Source organism: Cydia pomonella, chromosome 20 (genome assembly GCF_033807575.1).
Source record: "Cydia pomonella isolate Wapato2018A chromosome 20, ilCydPomo1, whole genome shotgun sequence".
Classification (NCBI taxonomy): Eukaryota; Metazoa; Arthropoda; class Insecta; order Lepidoptera; family Tortricidae; genus Cydia; species Cydia pomonella.
In genome coordinates, this window is record NC_084722.1 from 6,931,441 (window position 1) to 6,950,520 (window position 19,080).

The 19,080-nt window shown below is 35.8% G+C and overlaps 1 protein-coding gene across 1 annotated transcript in view; it reads left to right on the top strand.

Moving 5' to 3' along the window:
* Positions 1-336: 336 nt before the first annotated feature.
* The window catches only part of LOC133529393 (uncharacterized), a 31,845-nt gene continuing 13,101 nt past the window's right edge, over positions 337-19,080 (top strand). Inside the window, exons 1-2 of the mRNA XM_061867097.1 lie at positions 337-368; positions 17,363-17,605. Of these exons, the coding sequence (XP_061723081.1) occupies positions 17,370-17,605 (236 nt within the window). The 5' untranslated portion in view covers positions 337-368; positions 17,363-17,369. The remainder of the gene's footprint in view (positions 369-17,362; positions 17,606-19,080) is intronic.

Consider the following 19,080-nt stretch of genomic DNA (forward strand, 5'->3'; position numbering starts at 1 on the left):
CTATCGCTATTAAAATATTATCAAATCAGTTATAAGTATCATTTAACATTACAGTTGCCAAGCAGACCCCAGGCTCCCATGAGCCGTGGCAAAAGCCGGGACAACGCGAGGAAGATGAGATGTCAACATATACACAGCGAAATTAAAAATAAAACTATATTCTTACCAAAGCATAAAAATGTAATTGAAAAATAAAAGATTCCACGACCCACGATAGTAAATACGATAGTAAAAAATAGCATTGTGTTATTAAAGCTCTACTACAAATGCACCAAATCTGTTAAGGTCAAGGGCAGAGTGACTCAGGAGTGGAACAAGTGACTATCGATCAGTAGTGCTCAGAGCGCAGCGTCTGCGCGGACGCATCGGTATGTGCTTCTTTTGTTTTTGTTTTGTTTCTTAGCGTAATTTATTGAATGAGAGTAACATAGCATTTTGTGATTTTGGATACTCAGTGTAGTGTAGTTTTGTAATCTGAGATTATTAAAATAATTCTGGGGTGAAATGGTGATGGTTTATTACGATTTTAGTTAGAATTTAGGATCATTATTGAATAATTGTGTGTTTAAAATGCTACGTTTAAAAATACGTATTTTATGAGTGCATTGTAATTTAAATTCAATTGAAACAGGCATATTTCCTGATACGTGACTAGAATATGTTTTGCCAGTGTTATTATGCGAGATATTTATATTACATGCCAGCACCAGAAAAGGCGCGCCGGGAAAACCGAACCCGTTTCTTCCGTGTTCCGCTTTATTTTGCTATACTTAGAAATACTTAATTCAGTATTATGACGTTGAACTAACATCATCAGACAATTTCCTACTTATATATTTACTTAGTGAAGGATAACAACTAACATTTATATTGAAATAAAGACAGTTAAAATCTACATTAATGTGCAATATAATAGCACTTTGTTTATTTATACTAGATTTTTTTTATACTAGAGATTATAGATCTTTTTGTCTAATTGAATACTTTTGGAAATGATCGCCCCGAAATTTCCCCCCTCCTCTATAACTTGAAATGGGAAAGCAAAAAAGTCTGAAAATTTTCTAGATATTCTTAATAAATACTTTCCAAGAAAATTATTTGAATATGGTTGAGTTAAAGAGTTTTTTTCAAAAATCTGATCTTCTTAAAACGATGTAAGGCCCAGGAAGATACGTTCTTTTGCTTGTATGGCTTTTTGTATTGTATGAAAGTACAGAATCCTCCATCATGCGTAATCCGACACGCACTAGGCCGGTTTTTTCTATGTAGAGTACACGTTGTTTGTTACATGACTGTTTTAATTTTTTTATTCATCTTTTTAAAAGTTTAAATTAAACTCACTTTTTCGTTTTTACAAGGAAATAGCTTGTTTATCTCTCTCACGACAGCTTGTTTTTGTTTGTTCTAACCTTTAGTGAAGGCGCGGTCAATTTGCGGATTGGTTTTACAAGGCTTTTTAGGGTCATAAAAACCATTCTACTGTAGGCAACGCGCATGTAACTCCTCTGGAGTTGCAGGCGTACATAGGCTTACCATCAGGCGGGCCGTATGCTTGTTTGCTACCGACGTAGTATTAATTAAGCCGTTTCTATTTAAGTTATATGCATGAAAGTGTTTTTGCGTATGCTAAAATATTATTTATTATTTTTAATATTTAAACTTTATTGCACAATAAAAATAAGTACAAATGGCGGACTTAATGCCTTAAGGTATTCTCTACCAGTCAACCATAGGGCAAAACAGAAATTCTCGAATGTGGGTGCAGTGAGAAAAATAATTCAAAAGAAATGACAACCATAAAAGTAATTAATAAAACTATTTACAATTTTGGACATTAATAACATTATTTACAATGTTACACAAATGATATTAGTACATATATATAGACATATTGCTATATAAATACCAATATATATATGCTATAATTACATGTATATGAATTAAGTACAATACAATTTACTTACAAGATTAATTTTCGTAACACAAATGAATCAATTAACTGAAAACTAATCACAGCTTCTTTACTACGCTTAATTACTTTATTTTTCATTTCACCTTAAAAATATTTGCTATAATATTAAATCTAGGGAGGAAAATGGGGATTACGTTTGTATAGGAAAACGGCCACGTGACGTCGTCTTCTTTCCTATTAAGTACCCACATCGCTATGCTAACTAACTAACTGCTTTGACTCAGCGATGCAAAAAGAATCTTGGCCTCCGAATCGAGAGAACGCCACCTGTCCCGATCCAGCACGGTTTCCTGCCATGAATTGGGATTCAGCCGACGCAGGTTCACCTCCACGACATCGCACCAGCGGTACCTGGGGCGCCCGATCGGTCGACGGCCTGTTGGTCGCCCCAAGTACACTTCCTTGACTGCCCGATCCTCCCCCATTCTGAGGTGACCGAGCCAGCGAACTCTGTAGGATTTAGTTACGCCGATGATATTGGGCTCAGCCACCAACTCCTCGATCTCGGCGTTTTTCCGGATCCTCCAGGAGCCATCGTCACTTCAGACAGGTCCCAGGATCTTCCTGAGCACTTTTCTTTCCGCTATCAGGAGCTGACTTTCCTCTTTTTGAATTAGTGTCCCGGAAACATCGCTATACTAGTTCTAGAAAAGCGGATAGGTACTATTGTTAAGGCACCGACTGTACACACGTATTACGTGTACCTACTCTACACTAATTAGTGAACTCCGTAATAGTATACACAAATTAGTGATCATTAGCATACCCAAATGAGGGCTCCATTGATCGATAAGGCAACACCTGGCATTGATAATTGTTTTCAAATCGGTCTGTTTGAGTGCTTGTACAATTACGGGAAACTAGTAAGTAGATAGGTTAAATACTATATTTAGTATGTTTAGATGTAAGAATATGACACCCAATGCCGAATCTTTGTCTTACCCTTTTTAATGTAAACGTACTCGTAGTACAGTCAGCGTCAAATGCTTTGTAGCAACCAAAGTAGGCAAATAGTTCGGCACACCATATATTTAGTATGGTGTACCGAACTATTTGGCCACTTTGACTGCTACAAAGTATTTGACGCTGACTGTACAGTAAGATCTCGACTCAAAATAAATAAAATGTGAAGTACCTAATATCAATTTTTATCTGATAAATACTATATAAAAAATCTCACTGATGTCAAAACTCTACAAGAAATAATAGCTATAAGTAATATTGCAAATTGTATATACTCGTACTAGTGCCTCTGTGAGCTGTAGACCTCGCAATAAGATTCATTAGCTAAAAAAATTAAAAATAAATATAAAATATAACAATTATCATTTATTTGCTAGAATACAGTCAAGTGAATGTTGTCAAATACAATTCAAAGTGAAAAATTCTGTAGCGGCGCTGTGCACTTTCTGTGAAAAAAATGTTAAACTTGCGACAGGTCACGTGACCGACAGATTCGACAAATTGAAAATTCGTAAGACGGACACGTGACTTGATCGAAAAACTGTTACTAAACTAAAATATATAGAATCATGAATAGTACATTAATAATAATAAACTAACTTATTAAATCATGAATATTAATCGCTAACATTTTTTTTAATGAATGACAGACTGACATGACTTGTCTTTGACGAACGAACGCTTAGCACGAGGAGTTTCGTACATTGACCCGCCTGCTATCTCTATCGCACGCGCGTAATTATATAGCTGTCCCGCCCATGATGCCGACGGTCAATGACACTGTGCGAGCGGGACAGCAATATAAATTATGCGTATGCAAAAGTGATAGGAACAAACAGGTCAATGTATGTACATACAAAATTCCTCGTGGTAAGCGTCTTCTCTTTAGGAGCGGTATACACATTTTAAAATCTTTTACGGTTTTTTTATGAACATAGCAACTTTCGAGGGGCAATCAATTGTTATCGATATCGATAGCAATCAATTTCTAAATGATAAAACAAATGTGAGTAATAAAAACCGTACCAGTGCGAGTCGGATTCGCCCACCGAGGGTTCCGTACTTTTTAGTATTTGTTGTTATAGCGGCAACAGAAATACATCATCTGTGAAAATTTCAACTGTCTAGCCATCACGGTGCATGAGATACAGCCTGGTGACAGACGGACAGACAAACAGATGGATGGACAGCGGAATTTTAGTAATAGGGTTCCGTTTTACCCTCTGGGTACGGAATCCTAATAATAAGCGTTAGTTCTTTCATTATCTATTTGCAAGCCTCTTTGATTAATTCTTATTACAACTGTACAATATCCGACATCTGACATCGACTCAAGTTATTCTGAAGATAATTTAAATTACATCGAGTTATAAATCAGTTATTTTTATTGTAAAAGCGATTATATTAGAAAATTTGGTACATGAAGTCGCTAAACCAAATTAGAACGGTCAAACATGCCTATAGTTATTAGAGTGGGTTTTGTAAAATAATTATAGGTTGTTTATTCAGTCACCTGCAATAGTTTACAGGGTGAATATATAAGTCATACTGAGGAACTTTTACTTTAGGACCAAGCCAGAAATCGCGAAAAAAAATATTGGCTGTTACATACATTTTGGCTGTCTGACCTTGACATTTTCTATGGAAGAGTTAATATTTTTTTAACGAATTTGGGATTGGTCCCATAGTTAGTTGCTCAATATGATTTATATATTCAGCCCGTAAATTATTGCACATGACTAAATAAATACCCTCTACAACGAATATTGGGGTTTCAAAAGTTGCGTTCTATCCGACAATAAATTTCTAAAAAATAATAAAAAAATATTTTAATACATTTTAGGGACAAAAATATTCGCAACGAAAAAATTATTTATTTTCGAAATAATTATTTTTCGATGCGAATATTTTTGTCCCTAAAATGTATTAATTTTTATTTTTTTATTTTTTAGAATATTATTGTCGGATAGTAGAACGAATCCTAAAGTCACTGTTGATAGCAGACAGATCATATCCATAACCGTTTAATAACGTGAAATTACAATCCGAATAGGCATTTAGATATAAAAGTATCGATGGTTGTCGTAAATAAAAAACAAATTATGTCACAACGGCTTCGTTTGTCTCAATATGAGCCGTCCAACGCGAAGCGAGTACCAGTCGGAAGGTCAGACCGAGGTGATTTCCTGCACCGGTTAATTGATGAAATGAATAACATTTATTGATACGAGTTAATACAGTAACTTTACACATTAGCGTTTGCGTCAAATCGGGTGTATATCATAGTTTCGGACACGTACTCTCGGAGTATCCTGCTGTCGAATGTTCGTTGATTCGACTGTCGCTGGATCGAATATTCGCTGGGTCGAAAAGCGTAGAAATAATCAATTGTAGAATCGAATTTGAGGTTTCGATTGTCATTCCATAGAAGATCTCGGGTACGAATATTCGTTGATTCGACTGTCGCTGGATCAAATGTTCGCTGGGTCGAAAAGCGTAGAAAAAAAATTTTTTTCAGGGTTCCTCCCGAACATGTGAAGAGGGGGTGTCCGAAACTATGATATACACTCGCGGTAGTTTTGATTTTTTGCAGACTTGTTTATAATGTTGGCCCAATGAATAATCCAAGTTTGCGACCTCGAGCGCCGAACGCAACTTTGTCAAAAATCGAGATAACCGCGAAAATGTCGTGTTCTTCTTTAGATTTAGGCGATTATAACTCTACAGGACAAATTTTTGATATACATTCTCAGGGCGTTTTAAAAGTAGACTAAATTTGCTAAAATACAAGACTAGTATTGTCTCTATAGACCTAATAGTAGTAGGTATAGGTAGTATTAGTTAGTATAATCTCTTTGCATGTATTTAATTCAGCGCATATTTTTCATCAATTATCCAAGATAGGAATGTACTTTAGTTTAGAGGATACCACAAAAATGTATGTATTAATTCTGTAGAGCGGTCACCACGATACAGGTGTAGCCTAGTATGGGACCACTGAGCTAGTTATGTTATTTTATCTTAAACAATTTTTTTTAAATATTTTCCGAGACTTTCAAATTTGACGGGAAACGGGAAAAATGACGTCACGCTATACTCTGTCATAGAGTGTAGCGTTTAGTTGAGTTTCTCTCAAGTATAAGACTAGTTGTAAACAACAGTAGTATTCGGTACACCGCTGACGGCACTGACCATAGATTACGTGACATAGATAAACGTGACCTCAGCAGGATAAGACGGAGTAACTCGCCCATTATCTGGGATTAATGGATTCTGACCTATCGCTAATGCGATAATGGAGACACGAATATAACCTATATATATACAATGTGAACAAGAAGTGGAGAATTATCTTGTCAGGATATTTTTCGAAATCCCTTTCGTATCGCGGTATCTCTCGAAAACAAATCGATTTTTACATGGTTTATTTAAAACAACAAATACAAAAAGTTTAAAACGTGGTTGATTAGATTATCTAATATTAGTACAAATCCTCTATGGATGTAAGTAAGGGTGGTTACGTTTGTATGTGAAAAATTCAAACTCTAGCTTGAAGAAGCGGCACCCCATAAATAAATGTTATTCTGCTTCGAAACTTATAATTCACATGTTCAAATAGTGTGAAATCAGATATTTACAGAAAAACCAAAAAAAAAATACTTTTTTATTTTAATTAATACAACAAAAAAATTCAAAGTGGTTGAGCACCCCCTTGTAATGGAGATAAATTTACAAAACTGGCTGTATTTTATCAGCGTGATAAGTGTAATAAAATAAGGACCTCCTTACCTTCCGCGTCGGATAATAAAAAAAAAAGGTTTTTTGAACCACCCTAATGTATATAATGGATGTATAATACAGCAACGACTGTCACTTGTTTTATCAAGAAAATTGAAAGTGACAACTCAACAGTCGGCTGCTTCAGCTGCCATCCAAAGAGTAAAGTACATCCCAATCTCACCTTTAACGTGATATCCCGATGGTTACTACACCTGCATCACTGTTGCGACATTACTGCTACAGCCTTGAAGCCGGCGCTGCGTCAGCGACCGTAATACCGTCACTACCACCGGTTTGACAATCTTAAAAAAAAACTTATGCTTAAATACAAACGTATGCGTGCTATAAGTATGTTTTATAAAATTACTAACTTGTTGAAAAAAAAGCGCTGGTGGCCTAGCGGTAAGAGCGTGCGACTTGCAATCCGAAGGTCGCGGGTTGAAACCCCGGAAAACAAAACAAGAAAGAAAACATCGTGAGGACACCGGACTAATCCCAACAAGGCCTAGTTTTACCCTCTCGGTCAGGCGCTTTCGTAAAAACTAGTGCCTACGCCAAATCTTGGGATTCGTTGTTAAGCGGACCCCAGGCTCCCATGAGCCGTGGCAATATGCTAACGCTAGGAAGAAGACTAAATTGTTGAAAAATGCCGATACGAAAAGAGTGCCAAAAACATGTATACACGACTTTATTGCCCACATATTAAGGTAGTGTAGAGATATTTTTCGCACAGCTTTCGTATCAATATTTCACTATACTTATCGTTTGCAGACGTCTCTGCTTGGTAAAACATAGTTTAGTATGGGTTAGTCCACCCTTATTGGTGAATTCTCAATATATGCCGGTACTGCCGGTGCCGCTAAGATAGACCATTTTAAAGGTAGGGCCCTCAGGGCCGATCTAGACAGACTGCAACCCGACAGCTATTTGTACGGGAACTGCGCCCCGACTGCACGCCAACTGTAACGTCGGCGTGCAATTCCCATACAAGTTGCAGTTTGGTTACCGTCCGTCTGTAGCGACCCTAAGACGTGTAAACGATACATAGGAATGGAGAAATTCTCACGCTTCTGGTAAAGTTGGTAAACATCCGAAGCTCAGTAGGTTGAAAACTATTGGACCGGTGTTGCAAAAGGTCCCATGGGACCCGGGTTATACCCGGGTACGTCCTGTTTGGACCCGGTTACGTCCTTAAACTACGTCCAAAAGAGAGGTATGGGCATTGTGAACATCATCTTGCTTTGTGTGGTAGCCTGGTAGGGCACAGCGCAGCGGATGTCATTCCAGATCTAGAGCAGATCCCAACTGGGGAAGTACCTCCACCTTACAGAAAACCGCAGCCAAATAACACTAGACCCTACTCATAGTATTGTGTTCCTGCCGGTGAGTAAGGTTGCCAGAACCCAACGATGGGGTTAGGGTCGGCAACGCGCGTGTGACTCCTCTGGAGTTGCAGGCGTACATATGCTTTCAAATTTTGAATCCTGATTTTTTGACTTCCACTCTATAGAAAAAATCACGAATATAGGTCTAAAACGCACTTCAAAAATTTGTTACAATTTATGCACAAAAGCTTAATATATGAAAACTGCTTCTACTAATGCGCAATTTTAGTTTTGAGGGACCTCATCGGTTACTTTAGTTTTGTTAAAACTTACAATAAATTAAAATTCAATAATATGATATCCGCGGTCCCGAGCACGCATACATCTCGCTCAGTCAGAGTGAGATATGCACACGATCCTACGGGACCTTAACCTATTAGTGTTTTATAGGCTTAAACCGTGTCATATTTCGCGACCCATAAACCTGAATCTTTACAAGCTTAAACTTAACAGCTACGTTACATTTAAAGAATTAACATAACAGTGAGGTAATTGGCCAGAGGACAACGGCCCCATAAGCCCATGACTCATTGTGAGCGCAATTTTCCTCTAATGACTTGAAATACGTCGAAACGAGCGACATGACAGTTTTCTTGATTTTTGTGCGTAGACTAATACCCACAAAAGACTACGTTTTATCAAGCGTTACAAGGGGATTTTCCAGTTGAACTTCAAAATAGCGCAATCGTCTTGAGATTTTTTGTTGAGTTTTTTGCTCATTAATGTTGTTCAGTTATTATTGACATTCTACAGTCGGTAGCATGACTCGAACAGTATTAAAGCCTGGCATTACTGCCGACTGTATGCTGATGCAAATAACAAAATTTTAGACATTTGCGGCAGTAATGTCGCGCTTCAATACTGCTGTAGAAATGCTGGTGTAGTCTGGATCCGAACAGAAGGTACAGGTATCTTTAATATTTATTAAAGAAGAGAGAGAATTGAACTACTAGAATAAATATTCTAGTAGTTAGGTGAGTGATCTATGCTTTTGTGTAATAATCCCAACGGTCAACGGAGGTGAATGGAATGGTAATTCTGTAATATCGCCAAATCATTGTTAGCACTAACTAGGGAGGAGGTGATTCAAACTTTTGTATTAAGGTACTTTTCGGATTCAGACTACCACAGCATTACTGCTGCAGTATTGCAGCGTGACATTACTGCTGACTACATTGCTACCGCAAATGTATAAATCCGAGTTAAACGTCGATTTTTATACTACGTCGGTGGCAAACAAGCCTACGGCCCGCCTGATGGAAAGCAGTCTTCGTAGCCTATGTACGCCCGCAACTCGAGAGAAGTTACATGCGCGTTTTCGGCAGTAATGCAGTCTGCAATACTGCAGCAGTAATTCTGGTGTAGTCTAAATCCGAACGGTATCTAAAGATTAAATTAGCTACTGCTTTTTAAATACCTTTGTTCAAAGAATACCTTACCTTAGATAGACATCGCCTTAAATACTCCTTGTTTTACAGTTTACAAAGCGTCCACGTCTTTAACCCTTTACCAGGCTAAGGGAGATATATTTCCCACATACAGCACTTCAAACTTGTGTTCTATTTTCGATGAGTAAGACTGACATTCGATTTTAATTTTTGAATTGTCAGCCTGATAAAGGGTTAACCCTTAGTAACATTATAAATTATCTGTGTCCTTTTCTGTGTCCTTTTTCTGCTTCCATAGACACCTGTTTTTTGCGTGTATCTGTTAATTCTAATGCCTTTATTTTTTCTATAACTCTTATTTCGGCATTGTTAATGAATCCATTAAATGAATCTTCGTGAATGTAATGCACATCCGTTTTTAGGGTTCCGTACCCAAAGGGTCAAACGGGACCCTATTACTGAGACTCCGCTGTCCGTTAGTCCGTCCGTCTGTCACCAGGCTGTATCTCATGAACCGTAATAGTTAGCCAGTTGAAATTTCTACAGATTATGTATTTCTGTTGCCGCTATAACAACAAATACTAAAAACAGAATAAAATAAATATTTCTTTCCAATCTCGAGGTTCTCATCCAATCACCGAAGTTAAGCAACGTCGGGCGGGGTCAGTACTTGGATGGGTGACCGTTTTTATAGATAATGGTACGGAACCCTTCCTGTGCGTGTCCGACTCGCACTTAACCGGTTTTTTTTTACTGTTATTGCTATGGTTTTTGTGATGTTACACATTTACAGTGACGGGCATTTTTTTGTACTTTCCCCGTGGCTGACGTGCCTGATAAAGCGTTCACCGTCGTATGCATAATTATGCGGGCTCGTAACTCTGGCGGTAATATGAGCGCATTGACAACCCTTTGTTACTACATAATCATACAATATCTATGAGATATTAAACAAATTAAGATTATTCATCAACCCGTCAACTTGGTGAATCCTCGGGACTTAAGTAGTTGATAACTGTACATTATACAATACGCCTCGTGTCTCGGGCTAGGCATATCGTATAAAATAAATAGAACTTCACTTACAGGTAAGTTCGTTTAATTTTGTAAGAATTCATAAATACGGAGCGTCGACATGTTCGTTGAAGTAAATGTTAACGTACACGACATCCAATTCTACTGAAAATGTTAACCTCTTAAGACCAACCATACAAAAAATGCAAGTTCGATTTGAAAGCAATAGTGAAGGAAATAGGATTGATTTTTTTTCTTTTGAAATTTAACAAGAGAAACGAATGAAACCCCAAAACTTACCGTCAGGCTGCTTATTTTCCAACATTGTGTACTAGTCAACAAACCGACCCAAATACCCGCAATTGGAAAGGAAATTCAAAGAGCACGAAACAATGCATATCCTATCTCATTCCCTTGACATTACACGTCGTCTATGCCGGGATGTTGCAACACGGAAAGGTCGGATTGGCTAATTTGAGCCACGGAATTTGAGTGTCAAGTGTCAAATTTGTGTCATTCTTGTAATTATACGAGTGTGTTGCTGTCGTGTTGTGTATAATTAACCAGAACGTGATGACACGATATTATGTTGTTAATTATAATGGTTACGTTATGATTCATTTCATTCAGTGATTCATATTTAACAATTGTAATATTAAGATCGCATCAGTGATTAATTCTATTAAAAAAACTAAATTAATGCAACAGAATGCTTCACCGACTTCAAAAGAACGTTAGTTTAAGTAAAATGTCTTTTTTACACTTTTATACATTCTATTCGTAGTGTTGGTTAAGACTCGAGTCCTTTGAGTCCTCTGCTTTAAGACTCGATTCAGGTTTTCAGACTTTTATAATTAAGACGAAACTCGAGTTCTTTTCGACTTATTAGAGACGCGAGTCTTTTGTAGAGACTTGAGTCCTTTTCGGAGAACTTGTAATTTTAATACAAATAACTTCGAAATGCGTTGCCTTTATATAAATTTCATCGATGTACATAACATAAATCATACAATACGCTTATTTCCTTTACTGTTGTTTAGGTAAAACCTATAAAATTGTTGAATGAATCTTTATTCGGAGATTCGAGTCCTTTTGACTGCGCTTAAAAAAACTCAATAAAGGACTACACTCGGGACTTAAAAGACTCTGAAGTTTTTTAAGCTCTGAGTCTCGTAAAAACAAGTCCAGTTCTTCTATTTAGACTCAAAAGACTAGAGTTCCTACCAACAACACTAAATACTCGGCACGATAAATAGTTAAGAGTTAAAGGTATACATACAATTTCCAACAAACAAGCGTCATGAATGTTTAAAGTACAGAATAATGCGTAGTTTTTTGATCGATTAAATCTATGTGAAGCCGAGAGTGATGTTGAGAATCGGCTTCCTATTGTTATTCAAAGGTCATTCAATGCTTTTATAGTCTTTGTTTGGTGAGTCAAATTTACCGGATTTAAAACTGTATAATTTTAACATAGTTATACTGACCAACCTCAAAATAAATTGAGATCTTTGGAGCCCGATTCAGATTTTAATTTATTGATCTGAAACTGTTAGAGTCCGAACAAGCTAACTCAGCAGCGATTTTGATAGCACAGACTGTGCAAGTGTTATTTTAAACTTCATAATTACATAGAAATTTGAATTTGAAATAAGTGCTATCAAAATCGCTGTCGAGTTAGCTTGGTCTAACTCTATGAGCCAAATTCTGATTTTAATTTCTTGATCTGAAACTCTTACGCCACTGATCTGTCTTTAACACAACAGTCTCAATTAAGATCAGCAAGAAAGAAAAATCAACACAATATGCAGATAAATATCATAATAATTAAAAAAAATGTAGTACAGAATTTAATTAATGTAATCAGTCATGCCAAGACCAATTATAAATAATGAGTGATATTTATATAATATCACTCTAATCTAAATTATAATTAATATTTCGTTAATCTCGTTCATGTTCAAGTTCATAACATGTCGAATATATTATACACAGGTAAAACCCATAAAACTGCACTTGGAACATAGTCATAATTTTTTCATTAAAAGGCACCCATTTTGTTCCTCTATTTAGTTCAGTAACCCTAGTGTAAATTTATTCGATAGCGTGACGTGACGAACGCGTTTGCGTTAAGTCTCATTTTATATGGGATTTTGAGTTTCCAAAACGTCCCGCTTGGCGCGCTGTTTCTAAATCCGATACAAAATGAGACTTAACGCAAATGCGTTTGTTACGTTACGCTATCGAATGAAATTTACACTAGAGATACAGATGACTCATCCCGTATTTTTAGTTCGGCTCCCATTCCTTAAAATTCTAAATATCATATACGATTTTTTCTTCCCTACGAATACCTACGAAGCACTTAGTTTAGAAACCTTAGTATCTTGTACGATTATCAAGGATACATAGTTGGCCTTTCCATAACATCCCACAAACAATAGTTCTGATAAATTTTTTTACTACACCAAATAGATTGTGTATTCATAAAAAGTTTTTCTTTACCAAAAATGACCTCATCATCTCTTAAAGGTTTTTAAACTAATCAATTGCAATTGTGTTAACAAATCTCGTGATCAGTTTTTACAAAGGAAATATTTTTTGTCCATGACTAAATAACGAGTGATTCATGAAGCTGATGTATTTCAATTATATGTATTTTTTTATTTAGTTATGAATGAACATTTCTACAAGACAACTCTATAAGTGGTACCTAATTTATATTCAACTTATTCAACATTTATTTAGCAAACAGGCCACAAGGGAACTTTTACACGTTAACATGGAATTTTATATAAAAACAAAAAAACACATCAACAATTATAAAATAAAATATAAAAAAATACAAGGCTCCATAGTAAAAAAAAATAATAATATTAAATCTAAGTTAGAAAAAGTAAAAACTTAGATTTAATATTAATTATATTTTTTTTATTATTATGTAAAATGTTACAAATCATGTTTTGTAAATAATTAATTTTAAATAATATTGTGACATGTAATATCAATTATTATGAATAAATATATGAATATGAATATTTTTCAATAAAATGTAAGGAATCGAATTTACATTATAACAGATTATGATTGTAGTCTTTATAGTTAATGATAAATTATATTTGGAGATGCAAAAGATCCCCAATGTCAGAGTACTAATACTTACTAATAATATTTGAATCATTTTTTTAAGTATTTTTCTTACTATGGAGCCTTGTATTTTTTTATAATATCAGTATATCTTTTTGAATTCCACCTTTTCATAATGGATAGCTCATTTTCTATCCATTTAGCTAAATTTTGATAATATTCAACATGTGTCAAGTACCCAATTATAAAATTAAGTAGGGATAGGGACTAGTAGGGATTGTTATATTTGATACAGAGAACTGTTGAACTAGTTAGAAAAATGCTATGCCATATAAATTATGAATATTAATAGGCATAGAATAGCAACGCCAATCGCTCCTTGATTCCCTATTGGCTTGCTCCCTCCACAATTTTTCAGATAAAACCATATATTCTAAATCCCTTGGGTGCGCTAGACCGTTCAAGCTAAACCCAAGGGCGAAGGCACTACCCGTGAAAGGCGGACCGACTCCGTAAAAAACGGCACGTGGTAAATACAGGTTTAAGATATAAGAAACTTGCGGATTCGCAATAATTTGTAGTTTAAAGATATCATTCGAATTACCGCGGTAGTATTGCGACGCGACATTACTGTCAGCTGCGTTGCTGAAGTAAATGTAAAAAAAAACCGGGTGGCGACAACGATTTAGATATTTGCGCAGCATTGCAGTCGGGAGTAATTTTGCATTGCAATACTGCTACAGTAATGCTGCTGACTTCATTACAGCAAGAAATGACAAAAAGGTAATTTTTATCAAGAAGTTTCTATTTAATTTGACGTTTCATGCAGTAATATTTTTAGCAGGTTGATGACTCAAAACTAGTACCAGTAGCGCAGTGCGACATTACTGCCAACTGCATTATTCTCATAATTACATACATTTGAGCGGTACGGTAACGTCTGAATAATATGGGCTTTGCTACATCTGATGATGACTGTATCATAGAGAAACGAAAACTGTGATTCGTTTTGTTGACATGGTTGTCAAAACTTAGAGATTGTACTGAGGCTTACAGCTGTCAAATTTGCGATAGTATTTTGAGTTGATATTGACCTATTTGTTTATTTATTATTATTATTATGTATATATAAATGCCGTTTGTCCGTAGTGACCTAACTTTTTTGGACACAAAAGTTTAAGGCTAATTAGTAAAAGTGAAGTAAATAATGGTTGAACAGATTTATAGCAACGACTGCAAGATGACAAATATTTTATATTCTAGAAGAAACACCGCATTCTTTTATCACAAAACTACTTATTGAACTCTAAAAGTCCTCTTATTGAACACTTGAACCGTAATTAATTCGAAGTTTAAGGTTGGTTTTACCTATTTCTATTTCTTACAAACGCTGACTCTTATATTTTAGCCATAACTAAAGAAGCGTCAAGGTCTACAAGCAATGTCAATGCATTACATTTTCCCTCACAAAAAAAAGGTACACGACACGATTCAAGAGGAGCAAATATTGGAACGCGTCGACATTGTCATATATTTCCATTTTGTACAGTTACAGGAAGTTCCGTGAAAAATAACTATAAAGGGGTTGAGACGGGGGAGGAGGCAGATGCGGTACCCGTTTATATTCAAAAAGAATTTTCCTAATTTAAAACGTGAAAGCACCTGACGCTCTCATACTTGGAGACTTTCTATAAAAAAAAAAAAACAAAAGCAGAAGTAAAAAAAGTATTGTACAAATGTAGTGCTGGTACAAAGTACACATTGCTGGTTGTGGATAAATATCTATTCTATTTGTACTTTATTCTAATCATAAATCATTTATTTCGTAGTAAAACTTAATTTACATATATTACATATTCTAGTGGCGCTTTAGTAACAACCGGCATTAGCCGATTGTGATTACAGATCTCAATATGTTTGGACATAATTTATTAACATTGAATAAACTCCAGGTTTAGTCCTATTGTACTGATCACCACTGTAATGTATCTTTTATAACCGTTCTTAATAAAAGAATATTAAAAATAGGTAGCTTTTAAAAAAAAAATAAAACGCTTTGAAATTTTCTCCTTTATTTCGGTACCTTTGAAAAAGAAATTGCTCGTTTTTATTTATTTGTCTTAAGGATACGTTACATTATTAGGATTACAAGGTAGGAAGCTTAAGGTAGGAATTAATACTATGTGCCTAAATAGCTACCACAAAAATATAAATAGAATGTAGCTAATATTTAGCTGCACAAAAGTCAAGACGATATCTCAATCAATCAAAACACTTACCACACCTTAGAATTAATCCATAATTTGTACTGATCGATTTGTAATTATATGTAACCTACAGGGATCGGAAACCGGTATTTTTTGTATGGGAACGAAAACGGTATTTTTTCGTTCTTTGTTAATTATTTCATTTCTAATTGGGCAATCTAATAATACGAAGTCGTTATCAAAAACCACAACCGAGTCCTATATTTGTAGTATAAAATAAACCGAAATATATGTTTATTTCAAAGTTTTTCCAAAAAACCGGTTCCGATCCCTGTAACCTAGTGTAGATTTGAAAATTCCAAATTCAGAATTCAAAAATGTATTCTTCAAGTAGGCCTCAAGAGATCTTTAACAAGTCAATAGAAAACTTACAGTGACATGCACCTAGTGACATGAAAACTACATAGCAACATATGTGCCTAGTGACATGTATAAATGCAACAGGCAATGCCGGGGTAAAACTTACATAATAATAATCTTAAAATAAATAATTACTACAATATAACAGATTATGATTATAGTCTTTATAGTTAATGATAAATCTCTTAAACAATCTATATTGACTAACTAAAGTAAAATATAATATTACAAAATTAAACCTAGAAATAAAATTAAATGAAAAAATTATATTTGGAGATGCAAAAGGTCCCCAATGTCAGAGTACTAATACTGGATGTGTAGTCCAGTGGATGGATAATGGATGTGTAGTCTCTCCAAGAATCAAAATGAAATTGTATAAATTAAATTACGTCAAGACTCAAGACTGTTAATATAACAGGTTTTTAAGCTAATTTGTTCAATATGTAGTCAAGTATATACGTGCTGCCTTCAGTATTTCTGAAAATAAAGCGCTTTAATTTTATGTCTTCATTTTCTTAGTTTATCGTGGGTATTCAAATAAAAAAAATTGAGCTAAATATTTATATTGACTTGTATTTAATATAAATATGTATCATGTAGTAAAGGGTTGAGAGGACATTTTTTTAAATAATATTTTTTGCAAGGTAAATAAATATTAATAAAGAGCACTACAGCTACATAACTTCAAGTTACCCACAAACCTGTTTCTAATACTTCGAAATATAAATATTCCAGAAGTTTTTAACACGCAAACAGGACTTGAACTAAGAGAAATATTACTATTGAGAAACTTCGCCAAACTTTGGCGCTGCAGACTAAAGTAAAATATAAGAGGATGTTCTTGTTACACTTTATTTTAAGTACCTATATACCTATGTAGGTAAATTCAAATATTGATTATAAAATAAAACTTAAATTCTCTTTATTTCAAACACCTCACAAAAAAGAAAAACAGTACAAGTGTCTATTAGTAGAATCAGACATAAAAACGCTCTTATCGCTTAAGAGCGGTATCTTCCAGACAACTTTTGGATTAGGTAATAAGCTAATAAATGACAAAGTCAGACATAGATATTGTACACTTGTAATCTACTAATAGCGGGGGTTAAAAATGTAAACCAACAATAGCAAAATGTCATTTTCCAGACGCAGTATGTCGCCGGCAGCTTCGTTCTCCCAGCGATGGGCCCGCGACAACCTCACTCGCGCCGCCTCGCCAGATGAACTAGCCACGTTGGACTTATTCTTGACCACCTGCAGCGGGGATGAAGGCGAGGCCGCTAAACGCGCCAGGCGGTATTATGTGGCCAGAGGCCCGGGTGGGCTCACTGAGTTGTGGCACAAACGACATCCGGACGACGAGGATATTCTCTCCAGCTGTCAAGATGCGTAAGTCAACAATAAAGTAAATTTTTATAGAATCTCTGGATGAACTAGCTACGTTAAATGTATCTATTCCTGACCTCATGCAGAGGCAATGACGCCACCAAACGCACCAGGTGGTATTACAAGGCCAGAGGACCGGGAGGGCTCACTGAGTTATTCCACAAACGAGAACCGGACGACGAGGATATTCTGTTTAGCTGTCAAGATAAGACTCATCCTTACTGCGTTTCTTGACGAACTAGCTACGTTAGACTTATTCCTGACCTCATGCAGCGGAAATGACGGCGAGGCCACCAGCGGGTTAGGCGGGTTAGAGGCCCGGGAGAACTCACTGAGCTATGACACAAGCTACATCCGGATGACGAGTATATATTCTGTCTAGCTGCCATGATGCGTAAGTCAACGAACTCACCCCTGCTGCATCTCTTGACGAACTACCTACGTTGGAGTTATTTCTGTATACCTGCAGCGGAGGTTGCCAAGTACACTTGACTAATCAGACTCTGCGCTCCCATATACCACTTTTGAGTTTCTGACAAATTGAACCGTAGGCTCCACATTAAAACAATTCCTATCCCAATAGCAGCTTTAAAGTTGCCATCGTTAATATCATGATACGGCGCTTTTACGACAGTTTAAAGACTAATGACTTAACTAAAGTTCCAGTTTCCGTTCGCTTTAATATTTACTGTGCATTTTGTACGATATAACTTTTCGCAACAATCTCTAAGAGTTTAAAACAAGTACGCATAAGTTTATCCCCGTTTAAATATAAAATATCACCGGGAATATTGTAAATGGTCGATACAGGCTTAAGTACTTATGGAGACAAGGCTATGTAATTCTGTACGGTTGCTAAAGCACGGTAGTTAAACTGTTTAACAAAACCAGTATAAATTAGCACGGGAAATTGATGACCTTAAGTATAATACTTCAGTAAACTTACCTAAGCGGCGTCTCAAGTCGTGTAAAATATTTAATTCTTTAAAACTTTGAACAACTTCGAATGAAATTTGAAAAAAAAAAACTCCCAGGCAGATTAAAAAATCTTTTACAGTATAGTTTCTAAGAAATCCCGTGTTGCGAGGACGGTGAGAGGCCAGGGTAACTTTTCTGCCGCCACAATATCGCGATGCTGCCGGAGGGAGATGTCATTTCATTTCATTTCGTTTATTGTAGAACCATGGTTACATTAAGGTGTCTTCAATGGGATGAAAAATACGATTGCCGCTATCGGGTTGCTACTACTGGAATTTTCCAGTAGCAGCAAGTTCAAATGGCTCTTTCTCCAAATTAATCTTTATTATTTTACTTCATTTCAGAGTGACATATGGTTTAGAAAGCCATAGCATGGGTGAGCCATAAGGTAGAACAAATTGGGTTGTACAGTGATTTATATTCGCGTATTTCGTTTAGACGTAGCCACAGTTAAGGGCTTTAAAACTTAACTGTAAGCTCCTCTCATATAAATATGTGCG